Source organism: Cyrtonyx montezumae, unplaced genomic scaffold, assembly GCF_038088225.1.
Source record: "Cyrtonyx montezumae isolate F1298 unplaced genomic scaffold, pur_monq_1.0 scaffold_8, whole genome shotgun sequence".
Classification (NCBI taxonomy): Eukaryota; Metazoa; Chordata; class Aves; order Galliformes; family Odontophoridae; genus Cyrtonyx; species Cyrtonyx montezumae.
In genome coordinates this window covers 90,297,242-90,317,043 of record NW_027072089.1, presented here as the reverse complement: position 1 = coordinate 90,317,043, position 19,802 = coordinate 90,297,242, and the positions used below count along the sequence as shown (strand labels likewise).

Below are 19,802 nucleotides of genomic sequence, written 5' to 3'. Positions count from 1 at the left end.
AATATCATTTTTAAGGGCTCTGTTTTTTCTAAGCAAGTATACTAATGGTTCTAGCATGCAGTCGTTTTGAGAAATCAAGGCCGATCAACAGAATTACAACCTTCTATATCACTACTCCTTATAGCAAACAGAAATCGTCTTTATAAAAATTGATACTTCCTTGCTTACCCACTTCTATTCTAAGATTACTGAAATATAACATTTGAGTAAGACACGAGTAAGACATGGCCAACTTCATTTAAATATACTTCAGAAGACTGCCTTTTGCAGCCTACCATAAGCAATGTGTTAGAACATGAAAAAATATACATATACAAATCTAAACACTCAGAGATTATATTAGTGTATGAGTAAGCAACACTGGTACCCCAAAAAGCCCAAGAATATCAACTTGTTATTTCTGCAGCAATATATTACCAACACCAAGTTGTCAGACATACCTTTGAACTTACCTGAGTAGCTACTGGTGAAAGCTGTACTGGAGAAAGTAGAGCAGGGAGAGGCCTCACCCAGTTCAATATATCCACCACATTTGCACCTTGGCCCTTTTGCTCCTGATCAGAGAAGGCTGAACTATTGTGCATTTCATCTCTCTGTGCTACCACATCTATAGCTTTATCCTCACAACCTTGCCGATAATCTTCAGCAGTCCTGTTCTCAAGATAGTCACCTCCAAAAGGATCAGTATTCACTTGAAATTGCAGAGCTGTTACAGAACTTTGCTTTCCAGCACTTCCTATTGAAGAATGACAAGGCAGTGTTTTGCCATCACACTTTCCAATCTTTCGGTGGGCTTGTACAGTTTCTAAGAGACAAAAACATTAAGAAATTAAAACATTTTTCCTCCCTGTTTTTCTTTATTTAGTTAATGCAGTAAGACAGTAAGACTAAATTATCATCTTTTTAAGTGATATTCTCCACAGATGAGTAAAAAGGAACACTTAAGATGACTTCCAGAAATATTTTCCACATGTTGTTATTCTTGTTTTGACAAGATCACGTTATTATTCAAATAGCCTTTTCTTGTGAATAGACTATACATATGTACAAAAAGCTCCCACTCAAAACACACTTTCTGAATTCCATGATTTCTCTAGGTTTTCATATCAGAAATGACTGTACTTGGGTTGCACTGTCAGTCTGAACAGTCCAGTAATTTATTTCCAGTTTTAGCCAAATAACTGATGTTCCAGAAAAGCAGGATAAGCATGTAGCGACATTCCTCATTCAAACTCTTAACTTTCTGCTTAAAGGAACATGCAGCTTTGAGCCAGAAGCTGCACCTTCATATTTAAAGCATGACATGTAGGTCAATTACATACCGCTATAAACAGAGTTCCTACCATACACCTAGGTTTATGATTTAATATGCATGTTTTTAAAGCTTTTATTATTTAAATTTCAGTCTTCAGTCTATTTGTGTAAGATTCTGTCTTTAATGATATAACCTAGTTTAAGCTAAACCCTTAAAGAAAACCTTCCTAGAAGTGAGGCAGTTAGTTTTATGTTTTTTGTTTTGTTTTTTTTTTAATAGAAATCATAGCTGTGCAAGAAGGAGTTTGTAACACACAAAAAGATACTAAGAGGATGATAACTCTTCCAAGATAAAGACAATTATACCAGTTCATAAAGTTATTCTAGCAACAAGCAAGAATGTACACGTGCTGTATGTGGTTCTCTCCGTTATACTTTTGTTTTGTTCCTTTTCAAACTACATGTTTTATTATTACACAGTAACACATTTTTTATGTATGCAGATAAAATACACTGCCCTAGGAAAGTCTAAACAGTAACAATAAAGAACTCAAATACTGATAGCAGATAGTTTTAACAATGAAAAGATGGCCTGGTTTATGAAATTTAAATTCTATGATTCTACAAAAAGAAATACTGATCTCTGATAGAATCATAAAAATCAACAATCTCAAAAGCTAGTGCTCCCCATGATACTAGAACCTAATCTTCCATATTTTCAATTCTTATACAACATTTGTGAAGTTGTTTTTGTTTGTTTGTTCTAATAGCCCACAAATATCTATTGCTGGACACAGCAACAACAGTTTCCAAGCAAAGAGATCAAGCCTGTTCTCTGTACATTCGTACGTCCACTTACTGTTCCACAACACATACACAAAATGATTTTGAACAGATTATATACTGATTTAATTGACACAACTTCGTCTCCTAAGAAAGTAAGAAATAATGTTGTGATTCATTATTATTGCAGCTGTTTCTCTACTGCTAAAACTTACAGTGATACTTGTCAATCAACACAAATGGTAGTACCAGATTTGAAAGAATTAATTCAATTCCAGAGGTGAAAATGGTCCCCCAGAGGTCTGTCTCTGTTATGGTTTTATGATTTTTGTTATACTATTGATATTCCACATCACAGCATCATGTAGTGTATTGGGAGTTAAAGAGTTAATGCTCCAGCTCCATGGATCATCAATAGTTATGGGTGTACCTGTTTCAGAAGAGAAGAACTACATTCCCCAGAGGACTTTGCGATGCTTTGCATTTTTACATGTTTCCGCCCAGAGGGAAAGATAAAAACTGTCTGCGGTCACGGGACTCTCTCTTCCCTTCAGGATTGAGCTCGGCAGTGGGTGTTTGTTGCAGCCATCCGCCTTCAGTGTTAGCGTAAGGCCTTCGGTTTATCAGACACTCTCTCTCTTGCTCATTTTATTTGATTCATTAGCCTCAATTCCAATTATATTGTATTATATTGCGTTATTTTACTTTCTTATATCTTACTTAGTAAATCAGCTTTCCTCCTCAGATTGTTGCTGCTGTTTTATTCCTAGGCCCATCTCCCATTTTCCCTTTTCCCCTTCCTTTTCCCTGGGGCGTGGACCTTTGGGTCCCCTGCCTCAATTGTCATGGTACTGGGTCAAACTGTCCCGCAAACCAATGACAGTCTCCCAACAACCTTTAAGCACATTCTGATATGTTGACTATTCCTAAATGCTTTTGTATGAAAATAGATGAAAAACTTTATTTTCAAGATGACTGAAGAAGATACTAGCAGAATGAAGAAATGGACAAGCCTTAAGAGCCTTACAACCCATTCCCCCAAACACAAATAAGCTCTGACATCTCCTTCACTCAAAGCTACGCTTTCAAAGTTTTAAGATCACACAGTGCTTTATAAAGTTTGAGCCCCCTTAGACCATTGAAGGGAAAAGGAGATCTTTCACTAGCATGAAAAAAAACCCAAACAACACAAAAAGACAAACAGTAATAAATGTCAGAAAGCAGTTTTCTGTAAGATAATAGAAGACTTCTCAAGTTCTTCTGTGTCAACCAGTTATAAGCTCTGAAGACCCTCCACAACTAAAAGGGAAAAAACATGCAATTCTTATTTTGCCCCTTCAATTAGACAACTGGGAAATTCACTTTGAACAGTAAACTACAAAGTAGTAGTAAGTTATCAGATTTACATTCTATCCTTTCAAGATTGGTAGTACACTTATACGAAGCCCTACAATACTGATACATACCATTCACTGAACAGTTTCCTCTAAGAAACAGATGAGAGACTGATCATCATTTCAAAGTAATTGAGAGATTCTCCACTTTTCACTCCACCTCTTTCCTACCTAGTCTGCGATCACTTTTCTTGAATTTCTTCAAGGAATAGGTGCTTTTTTACTTTGAACCCTGGTTACCTGTTTTATCCATAGCAATGTAACCTAACTCACAGGAAACAATGAATTCTTTGTCACTTTAAAAGATGTCCAATTACCTAAATAAAGAAAAGAGCTAGCAATATCAAGCCCTTTTCATCCAAAAGGATCCCCTCAGGAATCACATTTTAAAGACAAATTTTACTTTTTCCAGGAAATATTACTCTTTTTCACAATGTCACTTATCCAGATGATTACATTTTGTCCTGGAGCCTACAATCTGGAATCTAGTCCATATAGCTTCAAATCCTTACACTGCTGCCTTCTCCAACTCCTGAAAAGAATATCAGGATTAGTCTGAACTGGAAAAACAAACAAACGAACATTAACAGCTACAACACTTTTTTGGTAAAAGATGGAGAAAGAGGAGATAAAATAAGCAATCCAGTGCTAATGTCAAGTGTCCTGGAACTAAATAACCTGAATTTTACAATTCAAATATTTGCACCTGATTGTCCACATTGCTTTGTGATGTTCAACAGCCCTGCATTGTCTGCTTTTCTCTCCACCCTAAATAACAAAGTAAATGACTGAAACAAGTCTTTTTGTTTGTTTGTTTTTCTCAAAAAGAAGGACCAGCTTACTGATAAAGATGTTGGATATTTTACCAGAATAATTTCTCCAGCCACATAATCTTTTCTACTATAAAATAGAAGCAAAAAAATCACCACTTTCAGCATGATGTTTGCAACTGCCTGGCCATAACCATTTCCTGCTTTTCAAGGAAAAATATGAGTATTTGTCTGAGAAAAATCCCTCCCGAGAAAGTTTTTAATATCCTACTGACAACCCCCAATTCTTTAACTCTTCTTTAAGTACACAAACTTGAGGATGTTTTATGCATTTGCTATTCTTAAGAGTTACAGGCAGTATATTATAATTTACAATAGAGCATGCCCATACATACCAGCACACGAAACAAATAACTAAGGAGGACACTGCACGGCTGAAACTAAATACAGAAAATAACAATACCTAAAATGTCAGTATCTTGAGAGATCTTCATATGGTCTTAAAGACAAAGTGAAATCTGATTAATAATTCACCCACATCATATTAACTTCAATCTCAGAGTCATAAAATCTACACTGGTCCTTAGGGATTCAGTGTTATCTTTGTCTCTTACATGTAACACCACTGTTACCAAGTATTAATGCAGACACATGCCAGTATGCCTCCAGTATACTCCTGGAATTTCAAACCAAAAGAAAGATCAGATAAAATAGGTATAGCTCTGACTACAGAGCTAGACTGAGCTCAGAACCCTGTTGCACATACTGTTTGAAGAGACTCAGTTCATCACACACCGCCTTCCCATTTTCCCTCATCTCCTCTACTCCTTTACACATCAGTGCATTTAGGAGAACCCAAATTACCAAAGTCTTTAGCACTGGGCTGCAAAAGATTCTTCAAATATTTCTTCACATGTCCATTCAAAATGTTGGTGATTTTATGCTTAAGTTACACAGGAAATAGGTTTTCAAATTCTGAAAAAACAGAAATGCCCTTTATTAACCTTACATTACGGTCCTATGTTCAATTACAGATACAGTCAAATTTACTACTGTAAGATTTCTAGCAGAACTTCCAAAACCAACCCAAACTTTATCCAGTCCTCACTGCCTTCTGAGGGCTTCACAATAGCAGACTTCTTTGTAAAAGCATAGATGGAAAGTATGATTAGTTTTCCAGTTTTCGTACGTATACATGTTCTTCAAGAAAGCTACTCAAGTGGAACAGAAAAAGTACTGATTGTAACAGATATTTGGGGCCAGATGACAAGCACACTAAGGTCATGAGGGTGCCAGCTGATGTGGTTGCCAAGCCTCTCTCCATCATATTTGAAAAGTCACGGATGTTAGCCAGAGTCCATGGTGACTGGAGAAAGGGAAACATCGCTTCCATTTAGAAGAGAGAAACAAAGGCTTGGGGAACTACAAGCTAGTGAGACTCACATCTGTGCCTGGGAAGATCATGGAACAGATCCTCTTGGAAGACATGGTAAGGTTCATGAGGGATGAGAACGGGTTCTAAGACAGCCAGCACTGCTTCAACAAGTGCAGATCATGCCTGACCAATCTGGTGGCCTTCTATGATAGAGCGACAACAACAGTGAACAAAGGGAAGGTAGCTTATGTCACCTACCCAGATTTGCGCGATGCCTTTGACACAGCCCTGTACCACATCCTTATCTCAAAATTGGGGTGACATGGGTTTGAAGGGTGTCTGTTGGGGTCTGTCTTCAGACTGGTATTCTTTAACGTCTTTATCAATGACACAGATAATGGCATTGAGTGCACCCTCAGCAAGTTTACTGATGACACTACGATGAATGGTGCACTTGATACAACAGAAAGAAGGAATGACATCCAAAAGGAGCTTGACAAACTTGAACAGTGGGTCCATGTAAACCTAATGAGGTTCAACAAAGCCAAGAGCAAGGTGTTATACATGGGTCAGTGCAATCCCGGATTATGCATACAGACAGAGAAGAAATCTTCGAGAGTAGCCCTGTGGAAAAGGGCTTAGGGGTCCTGGTCAATGAGAAACTTAACATGAGCCAGCAGTGTCCAATTGGAGCTCAGAATGCCAACTGTATCCAGGGCTGCGTCAAAAGAAGGGTGGCCAGTCAGGCGACAAGTGGTTGTCCCTCTCTACTCTACCCCTTATGAGGTCCCACCTAAAGTAGTGCACCTAGCCTCTGGGGCTCCCTTCCCAGGGAGGGTGTAGAACTTGTGGGAGAGGGTATAGAGATGGGCCATGAAGATGATCAGAGGGCTGGAGCACCTCTCCTAAGATAGGCTGAGTGAGCTTGACTTGTTCAGTCTGGAGAAAGCTTTGAGGAGACCTCATTTCAACCTTCCAATATTTAAAGGGAGATTATAAACAGGAAAGAGATCAACTTCTTTCATGGGTAGAAAGTGACAGAACAAGAGAGAATGGTTTTAAACTAAAGGATAGGAGATTTTGACTAGATGTCAGGGACAATTTTTTCACTGAGAAGGTAGTAAGGTGCTGGAACAGGCTGCCCAAGAGAGCCTGTGGATGCCCTATCCCTGGAGGTGTCCAAAACCAGTAAGGGCAACCTGTCTGGCTTGATCTAGTGGTTGGCAGCCTTGCCTGAGGCAGGGCAGTTGGAACTAGAAGATCTTTGAGGTCCCTTCTAACCCAAGTTATTCTAATTAGTGTGTTGTAATAGAATAGAATAAACAGTACAAATAAATCATCTATGGAGCTATATTCCTGAAAGGCTATATGCAGACAGATATAAGAACCAACACTCTTGGGAAAAGATACTTCATCTATATCACGAGCAATTTGATTTCCTAAGACCAAGCTGTTAAAATGTTGGACAAGAACTGTGGACAAACTCATTAAGATTTGTTTTTCTTTTTTTGATTGCTAGAGATTTGCATTACTAAACATCAAACATCCATATTACAAATCCAAGGCAATGGCCACTGAGAGCCAGAACAAAATGACCACCTTAGCAGAAAAGAACAGAACAAACCACTTCTTCAGAAGATGTGAACAGGAAAGATGCAAGAGGACTCCTGGAAATTTAAAGTTTTGCTTGTGGTGGATAAGAGAAAAGCATGTGATAAGCCCTGAAATCACTCACATTTCAAATTCTTGGAATTTCTTGTGCTTGTTCTTGTCATTTAATTGATCTTTGATCAAGAAATGAAATTCAGAACCCCAGGTGACAACTGTCTACCTCATTTGTGAATCCTGAAGCCATAATACAGCATCTCTCTACATCCTGAGGTGTGGAAAACCGAAGTAGAAGAGCAAATTAAAATTATTTGTGTGGAGGCATCTACAGGAATACCAATGCAGCTTCAAGAATCTATTACTCTTGACAGCAGAAAGAAAACAGCATCCGTTATGTGAAGTTAAAGCACTTTGAGTTTGTTGTCAATGTACAAGTGGATAACTACTCATCCTTTTCTACAATTACATTGAACGTTGTTACAGAACTGTACAATGTTTCTCTGTATCATAAAAAAATAATACACCAAATACACATTAATTAATGCACCATTACTATTATTCAGTCACATATTAACAAAATGGCAATAACTGCTTCTTAAATTTTAAAATGTAATTTTGATACTATGTGCTTGCTTTGGAATAAAGATTATGTGCATCCCAGAATTTGCATTATATACTACACAGTTTATAATGATATAATTAAGGTATAAACATGAGAGGTGTGTTCTGACTACATCAATTATCAGCTGCATTGACTACTTCTAATAATTTGATTTCCAAACTGTAACAACAGATTAAAAGTCAGTTTTTGCATACAAGAACATTTTACCCCCATTTTTGTGTTCAAATCAAAATTTGTGATGATTTTCAAATATTCTAATCACACATATTTGATCAGGCAATATCAAAGTAAAGTATTTAAGTCCACGCAAAAAGAGTTACACAAATAGTATGACTAAAATCAACACGTTTGCATATTAATATATCCACATTTACTAGAATCTACCTTTTGTAACAAACAGCCTTCTTTTTCTGGGCTATGCCTTGTCCTGAGCAGAAACTGAATAAGAAAAGGTACGAATATTTATTTATTTATTTATTTATTTATTTTTTCTTTTTAAATTAAAGAAAGACAGCTTCAAGAGAATTTCAAGATTTTGTGTCATCTCACCCAAAATGGTATCATTTTCCTGCTTCTCCCTTTTCTCTTTTGCGTTGTCAATGCACATCCAGAGTTCTTCTAACAAGAATTTTATTTTTTCTGTTAAAGGAAATATTTTCATAAAGTAAGGAAAAATTGATTGGAGAACCAAGAATTTGCTTCTCTGTTCTTACACAAAACAGACATGTCTATGACAAAATACACAAAAAGATTAAGACAACTCGGCGCTTTACCTCAGAGGAAGAGAAAACTAAGTTAAAAATTAAAAGATGAGATTGGATTCTGATTTAGTACAACCCAAAAGGCAACAAAAACGTACTAATCTATAAGCAAAAAGTCTATCTTTTTCGTAATAGTTTAATTTTGCCAACAAAATTCATATACAGGTACCGCAAAACAAGAAATAGAAAACAGAAGTTGTTCTTTTGCCTGAAATGTGCCTTCAAAATATTTCAGACAAAAAGAATCAATCCTAGTTATTTTTAGAAGCGCAAAAATACAGTTGCTACAAGTCTCTTCTATCCTCTGTATTTTAGAGGAAGTTTTGAATGGGTTAGCTTCGCTTTAAAGTCAGGTTTGAAGAATTGGTAGGAAATATATTAGATCATTAGAAAAAAAAACTGTAAAGCATGTCAGTAGGATAAGACAACTACTTATTGTGAATTTCTATTATAAGTAAGCAGAAAGCCTTACACAGCTACAGATTACACTCCTATCTTGCCTCTTGTGCTTAGCATACTTCCTTTATGATTTGTTTGATTTTCAAAAATGATGGAACTGTTTCTGTTTTTCTTATTGTTTGCTTTGTTGTACAGCTGCAAATCAATCTGTCACACATTACACATGGAGTAGATGTAGTCATTTTAACAAACCAAATACCTCCCTATTGTAAAACTGAAGATAGGCTAGTCATCTATTATACTATTCCCTCATCACTGTAACGTTTCTATCAACAACAACTACTCTTAGAAAAGTTCTGTCATTTTCTTGCCAATGTGCAACCCCAAGCACCCCAGATGCTCTCTCTCTAAAAAAAAAAAAAAAAAAATCAGGAAAGAGAATAAACAAATATCTGTAAGAGTTAAAATTCATAATGGTTTGGTCTGTGCAGAGAAAGATCTTGCAAAAGTCTTACCTTTGTCTATATCTGTTGCAAAATCTTCATTTGAACTCTGGGTCTCTGCATGTTTAACTGTTGAGAAGCACGGAAAAAAAGTGTTCAAATGAAACATTACCGCACAAATCTGAAGGTCATAAAAACTGAATACATACCCCTCCTGCACTTCTCTTTAAGTATGCCATCAAGTTTTCCCTGTAAAAATTAAATAATATTAATTATTCATGCAATATACTGTTTGCAGAGAATCTACTCTAAATCAGACTGTAATTTAAATCTACATTTCAAATGTCATACTTCAGTTTGAAAATTTACAATCTCTTAAAATTGCTACGTTTATTCACTCAATATCCCCAAATGTCATTACACTAATTCAATATCTGTAATTTCCTTATTTTTTTCCCCAGAAAACTCAAAAAATCTGTTCTACAAAACAGGAAAGTTTTACCTGTGCCTTCTTTAACTCTTTTTCAAGTTTTTTCTTTTCAATTTTCAGTTGTTTGAAGTCTTGTGTACGCTTTGTTGCAGCCTCTTCAAAAAACAGAATCAAAATTCAAGTTGGAAATTAAGAGAGTCAACAAATTTAATTTATACTAGTTACCAATTTACAAATCACATTATGAGATGAAGTAGATAGTGTGAAATAAAAATCTTCCCAAATTTTATTTTAGCACATTAATACTTGAACTTGATGTACAACTCATGCACATAAGCATGTTTTCTTTGTCTGCACATTTAGCATTAAGGGAAAAGATTAAGAATGAAGTGCAATACTTCTTCATGTGCTTCATTCTGTAACTTAGAAGAGAGGCTCTAGTCTAAGGGTGAAAACACTATAGCCAATTACATTAGAAAAATGTGGGTAAGCATTAACACAAACAATGTAGATAAAAATGTAGATTAGAATGCTGTAACACTCAATATCCAGCATAAACTTCAAGAGAGTGCAGCAGGGCAGAAATAAACAGTTGCATGGGGGCATAGGAACTGAATCTGAAGATCCTGAAAAAATCCACAAGCCAGAGATATGTTTGAGCTAAGTGATTTATACACAGAGAACAGAGACAGACAGAACTTGTATTCTGATCAGAGCAGGTCGCAGAACACAGCATATCACAAGTAAACACACTGAACGGCAGCTCAAATGGCAGTCCAACCAAAGTAATCATAGGGAAAGAACTGACAAAAGGACTGACAAAAGATACCACGCTAAAGTACAGAGAGTGGAATATGTAACAAACACAAAAAAAGAACAAATCAAACTGGAAAAAAATGCAAACCTCCTCACAGAATTTTGTCATAGCTCTGCCAGAATTTGCATTTGGGGTTGGAGGATTTAAAAACCATGCTGCCATTTTAAAATAACTCCAAAGCATTAATCAAAATAAACATAATGTACCTATATTTTATATCAGGATTTTGGGGGTTTCATAAATTAAGATACAAGTCACTCAGTTCGTTGTGGCTAGCTAACTAAACAATGATTTAATATATGCAGAAATTTAAACTGTATCCACGTGTACCACATATGAAAATGTTTGCCTTGCAAACTGACAGTACACCAAGAAAAGTATCAGAATACTTTAAGCATATCTACTCTCCGGTAGCAAAAAAAACAAAAAACAAAAAAAAAAAACAATGAAGGGAGAGTATGCAGAAGGGAAAGAGTACCATGAGGTAAGTGCTTTAAAAAAAAAATACAACAACAAAAAACAACAAATTGCCAGAATATTTAAAATATATTAAAAAAAAAAAAGTGCTAGGACCACTACACATTCAAACACGAATGTAAACATGACTACATGAATCCTGTTAAGATTATTGGTGTACTGGAGCATAAGCCCTGTTATTTCCAGGAACTTTACTTTATTAGCTTGAGAAGAAAAAGTTCTGAAAGGATTTAAGGGCAGCTTTTCTATACCTATAATGTACCAAGGCTATGGAACCAGTGTGTTAGGTGGTGCCTGGCAGAAGGAAACAAGAGGTTCTGAATGGATACAAGAAAAAGATTTTTCACCATGAGGGCTGTCAGGTAGTAGGTCAGATAGCCTGGACAGGCTCGTCAGCCTTCGTTCTTTGAGGTTTTCAAGCTCCCTTCCAACTTAGTTTAGGTCGTGAGCCCACAATACTCTACTGCAAACATACTGCAGAATGGCAGATGTAATTCAGGGACTAAACATCACCTGTAGTAATGACATGCCTTGCTCTCTTGAACTTCAGAACTACTGAGCTTTTCTTTAACTTTTCCAACTACTTATTTGGATACCAAAAAAATTAAAAGATGGAATAGGTCAACAGCACTGGGAACACAATGTAAAAAGTTACCTTCAAGTTTCTTCACTTTTGCTTCCAGTCTCTTTCTCCTGTTAAAAAGAAGGCATTAATATATAATTTTTGTACACAATTACACTGTATGAAAAATTGCCAGAAAATAAATCCAGACATTTCAGAAGAAAACTACTTCATAGACTTCAAGCCTATGACCCTGAATTTGAAAGCTTAAATCAGTGACATGCTGCTGACATTCTCAGATCAATAGGTTTATTTCATATAGCAAAAGCTTGCTCTTTACTTAAGAGAGTCCGTTCATTAATCCATGAATATAAATATAAATTCAGCTAAAGCTTCCAGCAAAAAAGAAGTATTCTAAGAAAATGGGCTTCTGTTCTCTGCATTTCTGTGATGCAAGGCTGTGTGGAGTCTTGGTTGGTAAGGTTTTGGAAGCAGGGTGGGGTAGCCCCTTAGAGAAAAGAGTAGTTACAACCAGCCTCAAAACATCCACTGCAGACATAGCTAAGTTTATCAGTAACACAGGTATCAATAAAAACATTGAGCAGCTGCAGGAGAGAGGAGTTAAAGAAAAAAAAAAGTGAGAAAAGTAACCCTGTAGATGTCAAGGGCAATAAGGGAGCTGCGGGGAAGGTAGTCCAGGAGTAGAATTTCTCCTGCACCCCCTGCACTCTATTGTTTACCACAGTGGAGTCTGCAGAGGACCTTACACCAGAGTAAGTATATATGCTCTGAAGGAAGCCTGAGCCCACAAAAAGCTCACTCAGGTACAGGCTCCTGGCAGGAACTGCAACTCATATAAACAAGTGTATGTAGAAGCAGGTTTTCTTGCAGGAACTGTGGCCCAAAGGGGACTCACACTGGAGTTTCTGGATTACAACCCATGGAAAGCAGCGATGCTGGAACAACTCCTGAAGAACTGCAGTCTGTGGGAAGGGTTCACATTGGAGCAGTTTATGAAGGAGTGTATCCTACAAGATCCATATATCCCATGGGACAAACATTACATTGGAACAGGGGAAGTGTGTGAGGAGGAAGCAGTAGAGAAAAAGCATTATGAATTGACTGTAAGCATTCTCCATCTATCCTGTGTCATTTGCAAATTATCTGGCAATAAAATAAGTTAATCTTCTGTGTAAATCAATTCTGTTTTACACATTACTAGTGAGTTATCTCTCTGTACCTGTTTCGACTCAAGTTTTTTTTCCATCATATTCTCTCCACTGTCTTGCTGAGGAGGGCAAGGTGAGCAGGCAGCTTTGTGGATGCAGGGCAGACAACCCAACAAAAAATGTAGACCGGATAGTCTAATCATTCCTTACAAACAAATAAGCCTTGCTTACAATTATTAGCAGATACATTAGATAATCAAGAAGAGCCTTCAAGATAACTTACATCCCACAGGTACTTGTTTAGAATATCCAGGGGTTTACTAAAAGCAAACCAAAACCAATTATTCATCCTGAACAATTATCTACATTGCCAACTCTATTTTATACGCAAAACAAACTGAACTGAAAAAACCACGTTACCAATGCTCACAGATAATTTTCAAAGAGAAAGACAAATACTGTTCATCCATTCTCCTCATTACAGCTTGTATAATGGACCAAGATTTACATCCTTAGCTTTCCTGGATGTGGAAGCATTAATTTTCACTTCAGATGTTAATTAGAATGCATCTGAAAATCCACTCAAAGATCACCAATTTACCATCTTCAGCACAATAAGTATTTAAACTACAAAGTTAACATGATTCACTCAGGCCTTCTCTGCCTGAACAGATTCATAATTAACTCTCCTCATATACAGATAGTTGTTTTGACAGTCAACACAGAGGTGAGTAAAAATAATTTTCAAAGATTTTTGCAGTGCAAAAGAAAAGAATGTGCTTTCAAAAATAATAGGTAACGAGCTTCTGCTTTTCCATAATTGTCAAATACACAAAAATTCTGCTGCATATACAAGCAGCTAAGATCCTGAACAACCAGACAACCACTAAATGACAATATTTATCATATCAGAAGAAACAGTTAGAGGTATACTGGTATACTGACTGATTTCACCAACCAATGCAAAAAACAAGATTTGTAAATGATTCACTTGGACAGAGCTCCTCTTGTGATGCACAACTTAAGCTCCTATCTAATCTTCAACTGTCAGAAAGCTATGCACTCAGACCACACTCAGAAGCAGAAAATACGCAGTACTTCTAAACTACCAAAATTATAAAAAACATTAATATATTTATAACAGTCAACAGTTTAAAAAAACCTAAGTACAAACAAAAACTGTCCATCATACCTACTTCCTCCATAGAAATAATATGAACTAAAATGAACAATCTCACTTACAAGGCAACCTTAAGTTTTGAGCATTTCTTTCAAATCTCTATAGATGCAATTTCATATCCATAATCTTCTTAAAAGTGGTATAACACTTGTCTGAAGTTATCATGCTTCTTACAACCTTAGAAGTGAATTACCATCCTTGTAAATATACAGAGTGCAACTAAATAACAGCTTTCAAGTTGAGCTGCTAAGGACATCTCCAAATGGCAGATCAGAATAATGGACTTCAGTAACCATGTAAGAAGTTGTCTCCATCTTATTTACAAGCTACTTTGAAATAGTGAAGTTGCAATGAGGCCTCCCCAAAGCCTTTTCTTCTCCAAACTGAACAATTCAAGCTCCCTCAACCATTCCTTGTAAGAGAGGTCCCCCAGCCTTCTGATCATCTTCAAAACCCTGCTCTGGACTGACTCCAACAAGTCCACATCCTTCTGCTGGGGACCACAGACTTGCATGCAGCACTTCAGATGAGGTCTCATGTGGGCAGAACAGAGAGGGACTATCACCTCCCTTGCCAGTCACACTTCTTTTGACATAGTCTGGGATACAGTTGGACTTCTGGGCTGCAAGTGCACACCACTGCCTCATGTCAAGCTTTTAATCCACCAGGACCCTCCAACTCCCTCTCCACAGGGCTGCTCTTAATGAGTTTTCCTCTCAGCCTGACCATATAGCTGAGATTGCCTTGACTCAGGTGCAACACCTTACACTTGAATTTGTTTAAACTTAACAGGTTCACATTCAAGCTCATGTCCCATTCTTTGTGTTGTATCAACAGCACTACACAGCTTAGTCACCAGAAAACTCACTAAAGGCACACTCCATCTAGGTCATTGAAAAAGATGTTGAAGAGCAGGAATGAATTCCAAGACGGACCCCTGGGATTCACTACTTATCACCTGCATCCACCTGGACATAAAATTTTTGACTGCAACCCTCTGGCTATGAGCTTCCAACCAATTCATTATCCAACATATTCAGCCTCATCAGGTGGTTTCAAACTAATCCTTTGCTTCCAGTGGGAGCAACTTTCCTCCCCCAGTCCCCAGGGACATGAAAGATGTGAGAAACCTGACTATCAGAGAACAGTGAGGCAAAGAACTTGCTGAGTACCTCAGCTTTCTTCATATCTGTTGTTGCCAGTTCTCCATTCCCATTTATCAGAATGGATACACTCTCCATGGCTCTTCTTTTCTAATGTACCTATGAAGTCCCCTATTAATTGTTCTTCAGAACATCTCTTGTCAAATTCACTTCCAAGTTCAGTTGACTTGGCTTTCCTGATCCCACCTCTACACAATTGGACAGCGTCCTCATACTCCTCCCAGGCCACGCGTCCCAGCTTCCACTGCCTTTTATCTCCCACTTTCACCAGCAGGTTCTTGCTCAGCTGTACCTGTTCCCTGCCTCCCCAGCTTGATTTCATACACATAGGGATGAAACATAGAGCTTCTGCACCTTAAGAAAGGAATCCTTAAAGAGATGCCTATATTCCATGAGATTACAAACTCAGTCAACCAGGGCATGGTCATTATAGGCCAGACTGTCTCTAATCTTAAACTTTTCAATGAGCATGGGTGAGCACCAGGTCCAGTAGTGCTTCTCCTCTGGTGGGTTTGTCTAATACCTGGACCAAGAAGTTCTCCTCAGTGCCCCCCAGGAATTTTCTGGATTGTTTAGCAGCCAGCTGTGTTGCACTCCCAGCAGACATCTAGGTGCTTGGAACATTCCAGCAGGATGTGAGCCTGCAAGTGCAATGCTTCTAGTAGCTGAAAGTAGTAGCCTTGGTCAACAGACTCCCCTTGATCAGGCAGCCTGTCTAACAGCCATCTTTTTTTGGTCCAGTCCTTAATTTCCACTCAAAATGCAACACTCTGGAATCCATTCCTTTCTTAACACTGAGAACAACACCACTGCCCCTCCTGCCCTACCTTTATCATCTATAAAGCTTGTAGTCTTCAACTACAGTGTTTCACTTGTCCATTTTGTCCCACTGTGTTTCCATTACAGCATTAAGGTCACAGATTTCTAACTGCACCGTAACACCCAACTCATCCTGCTTGTTTCCAGTGCTGCGTGCGTTGGTGTAGATGCACTTCAGCTGGTCTATCAGCTGCATAACTTTCTCAGAGTAGACTTCCCACATTCCCTTAGAACAATTCTGACAATTTCCCTGCTGCTTCCTAGAGTGACAGTGTTTCCTGGCTCTTCTCTGTCATTCAGAAATACATCCCCTTCCTTTCCTGAATCTAATTCAAAGGTCTGCTACTAAGTCCAGCCAGTTTGCTTCCCAGAATACCGTTGCCACAGCCGGTCACTTGCATTTGATCTATCATCAAGAGACTGGTCTCTCAAAAGTGCATTCAACATCATAGAACCCAAAACCCAAGCAAGAAACCATCCACGCAGCCAATCATTCAACCTATCCACTTGTCTTCTTGCTGGATCCCAGTCTCCAAGTTGGAGGAGAGAGAACACTACCTGTGCTCCCAATTCCTTTAATATCTCTGAGAGACATAAAACCTAATTTGTGCCCTCCTTGTTTCCCTTGGTAAATCCATGGTGACTAATCATAATGATTTTCTCATCCTTCACATGCCTGGAAATGATTTCCAGAAGTAGCTTATCCACTGCTTTTCTAGCAATTGATGTGAGGCTGAGAAGCCTGTATTTCCCTGGGTCCTCTTTCTTGCCCTTCTTATAGGTTCATAGGTACATTAGGTTGGAAAGGACCTACAAGATCATCTAGTCCAACCATCCTCCTATCACCATCCCTAACCACTGGACTCAATCAAATCCCTTAGCACCTCATCTAAACGCTTCTTGAACAGTGCTAGGGATGGTGCCTCAACCACCTCCCTAGGCAGGCCATTCCAGTGCCTGACCACTCTTTCAGAGAAAAAATGTTTCCTCAAATCTAATCTAAATCTTCCCCGGCGCAACTTCGGGCCATTTCCTCTCGTCCTGTCATTATTTATCAGGGAGAAGAGGCCCATCCCCTCCTCACCACACCCCCCCTTCAGGAAGTGCAATAAGGTCTCCTCTGAGCCTCCTCTTCTCCAGACTAAACAATCCCAGCTCCCTCAGCTGCTCCTCATAAGACTTGTGCTCCAGACCCCTCACCAGTTTTGTTGCCCTTCTCTGAACACACTCCAGGGCCTCAATGTCCTTCTTGTAGTGAGGGGCTTCTTGAAGACATGAGAGACCAATAGGGATCAAGACAGATGTCTGTATTTATGACAACATATTAAAGTTATCAGTTTTCTCCCAAAACAGCATTGGAAATGGTGCTGCTGCTTCTGCTGCTTAGACAGGAGGCTACAAATTCCTTCAGTCTTATAGGACAAAGTACTTACATGCAAAAGAAGAGCAGTGTGATAGAAATGACAATGTTAGTCTGCTATGGTGCACTGTTGTGCTTGTGATTATCTACATGTTTCACAAGGCAGGTACAAGGTACAAGGGTATTTCATAGGAGAAAAACTGCCAGTCCCTTAATTAGCTATGCAGATCTTCATTGGAACTCTCTCCAGCATGCTTGTGTCTGTGTTGTATTGGGGAGCACAGGACACACTCCTCCAGGTTTGGCCTCACAAGTGCTAAAAAAAACTAAAATAGAAAAAAAAAGAGAGAAAATGTATTCCCTAAACCTGTTGTTAACACCAAAATTATACTCAGTTTACAAGGAAGAAGGGAGTAACAAGTGAAGTCCCAGTGGTATGTGTACTGGAATACATTAGAAATAAAAGTTGGCAAGAAAAAAAAAGCAAAACAGTCTTTCATAGACAGCAAGGATTAGTATTGATAAATGCAAAGCAATGCACTTGGAGGAAAATTACAACTACAAATTCACAAACACCCAAGCTAGTTCCCTTTTGAGATCATAAGAAGCTTTCCATACAACACTGACAATTCACAATTTCCCAGCCACAATGATTTACTGCCAGGAGTATAAGAGTTATAAAGCAATTAGACAAATTCTTCACAAAGATAATACATGCACAAGCTCCAGCTAAGGAAACCTTTGTGTACCTAGTTACTTTAAGAACAAATTATGGGAATTACCAAGGCACTGTTTCAAAGTCTTATGTACTACATTAGCAAAAATGGTTCCCCTGTTTTTTGGGGCCACATCCTTTTTGTTCGTTTCCAACTACTGTAGTCAGTTCAGCATCTGCTCAGTTGCTTCCTTAAAATTCAACATTACAATAACTGTTTATAAAAACAAATTGCATTCGTAATATCATTTATGTATTGGGCCCAGATATTTATCAACAGAAGGGAAATAGATGGCAATAAGAAAAAAAACAAAAAATAAGAACCACTTGAAGTGGAGAAATTAGACTTTCTCTTCTAACTTCATCTTTTCTTAAAATCCTTCACCAAACAACCACTAAAAGCCACTTCAAAACTAAATACTAAGTAATCTAATATTACTTTCTAGAGAGTTTGCTACACAATTTAAGACAACTATCCCATCAACTCCCTGTTCTACAAACCTACAAGCAAAAACATTTAAGCAAAATAAAAATTGTAACTTGGTAAAGAACAAGATCAAGTTCTGGAAGAATAAATAGAAAAGAAAGATGGTGAAAAACCCCCCAAAAAAACAAATATCACTCACACAGCATCACTTTTAACTATTTCTTCTTTGATTCTAACACATTCCAGTTGACTCTCCTGATAAATCTTGAGAGAACTCTGTGGAAAAAGAAAACGTAATTAAAACATGTCCCTCCTGGGTGAGAACTGTTGTATAGTCAAAAAAGTATATTCAGCAAGAAAAGAAGCGCATTGAAAGGTTTCGCTCGCACTTAAAAAAAAAAAAAAGTTATAACAAAAAAGAACTTGCCTTCTGAGAATATATTTCCAAGACCTACCTGGAAAGGAACTCAAAGCTGCATTTGATAACACAGCTAACATATACCATACACAATCTGGCATTTGCTCTGGAAAAGCAGTAAGGATATCAGCTACGATGTACAGGCACTTGAGCACAGGGAACATGCAGGAGGATTTGCAGGCCTACAGGGCTATGATGTCATTAGCATCACTGAGACATAGTGGAATGACTCTCACAACTGGAAAGTAGGAATAGATAGTTAAAAACTCTTCTGGAAAGACGGGCAGGGAAGAAGGGAAGGGAGTATTGTGCCCTACAGTGACCACCTGGAGTCCATGGAGCTCCACCTGTGAATGGATGAGAAGCTAACAGAGAGCTGATAGCTTAAAGAGAAAGCAGGGGAAGGAGATGACATAGCAGGGATCTGCTACAGACTGCCTAATCAGGAAGATCAAGTGAATGAGGGTCTCTATATAACAGGTAGGGACAGCTTCACATTCATAAAACATGATCCTTATGAGGATCCAACCACTTCAATATCTGTTGGAGCGACAACACAGCAGGGCACCAGAAATCAAAACGGTTCTCGAAACATGTTGATGATAACTTTCTCTTCCAAGTAGTACAGGAACTCACAAGACAAGGTGTTATGCTGGACCTTGTCCTCGCCAATGAAGAGAGGCTAGTGAGTAATGTGAAGGCTCAAGGACAGCCTTGGCTGTAGTGACCATGAAATGGTGGAATTCAAAATTCTTACAATGCCAAAGAGGATGCACAGCAAGCTTGCTACTCTAGACTTCAGGAAAGAAGACTCTGACCTGTTCAGGGAACTGCTTGGCAAGATGACATGGGAAAA

General features: G+C 38.1%; 1 protein-coding gene across 2 annotated transcripts in view; it reads right to left on the bottom strand.

Annotated features, from left to right (window-relative positions):
- The window catches only part of ICE1 (interactor of little elongation complex ELL subunit 1), a 45,887-nt gene that overhangs the window by 19,246 nt on the left and 6,839 nt on the right, over nucleotides 1–19,802 (bottom strand). For both annotated transcript variants that reach the window (XM_065752989.1, XM_065752990.1), the window contains exons 5-11: nucleotides 18,728–18,804; nucleotides 11,789–11,826; nucleotides 9,912–9,994; nucleotides 9,619–9,658; nucleotides 9,482–9,538; nucleotides 8,356–8,445; nucleotides 453–805 (exon numbers count right to left, since the gene is read on the bottom strand). In XM_065752989.1, the coding sequence (XP_065609061.1) occupies nucleotides 453–805; nucleotides 8,356–8,445; nucleotides 9,482–9,538; nucleotides 9,619–9,658; nucleotides 9,912–9,994; nucleotides 11,789–11,826; nucleotides 18,728–18,804 (738 nt within the window). The remainder of the gene's footprint in view (nucleotides 1–452; nucleotides 806–8,355; nucleotides 8,446–9,481; nucleotides 9,539–9,618; nucleotides 9,659–9,911; nucleotides 9,995–11,788; nucleotides 11,827–18,727; nucleotides 18,805–19,802) is intronic.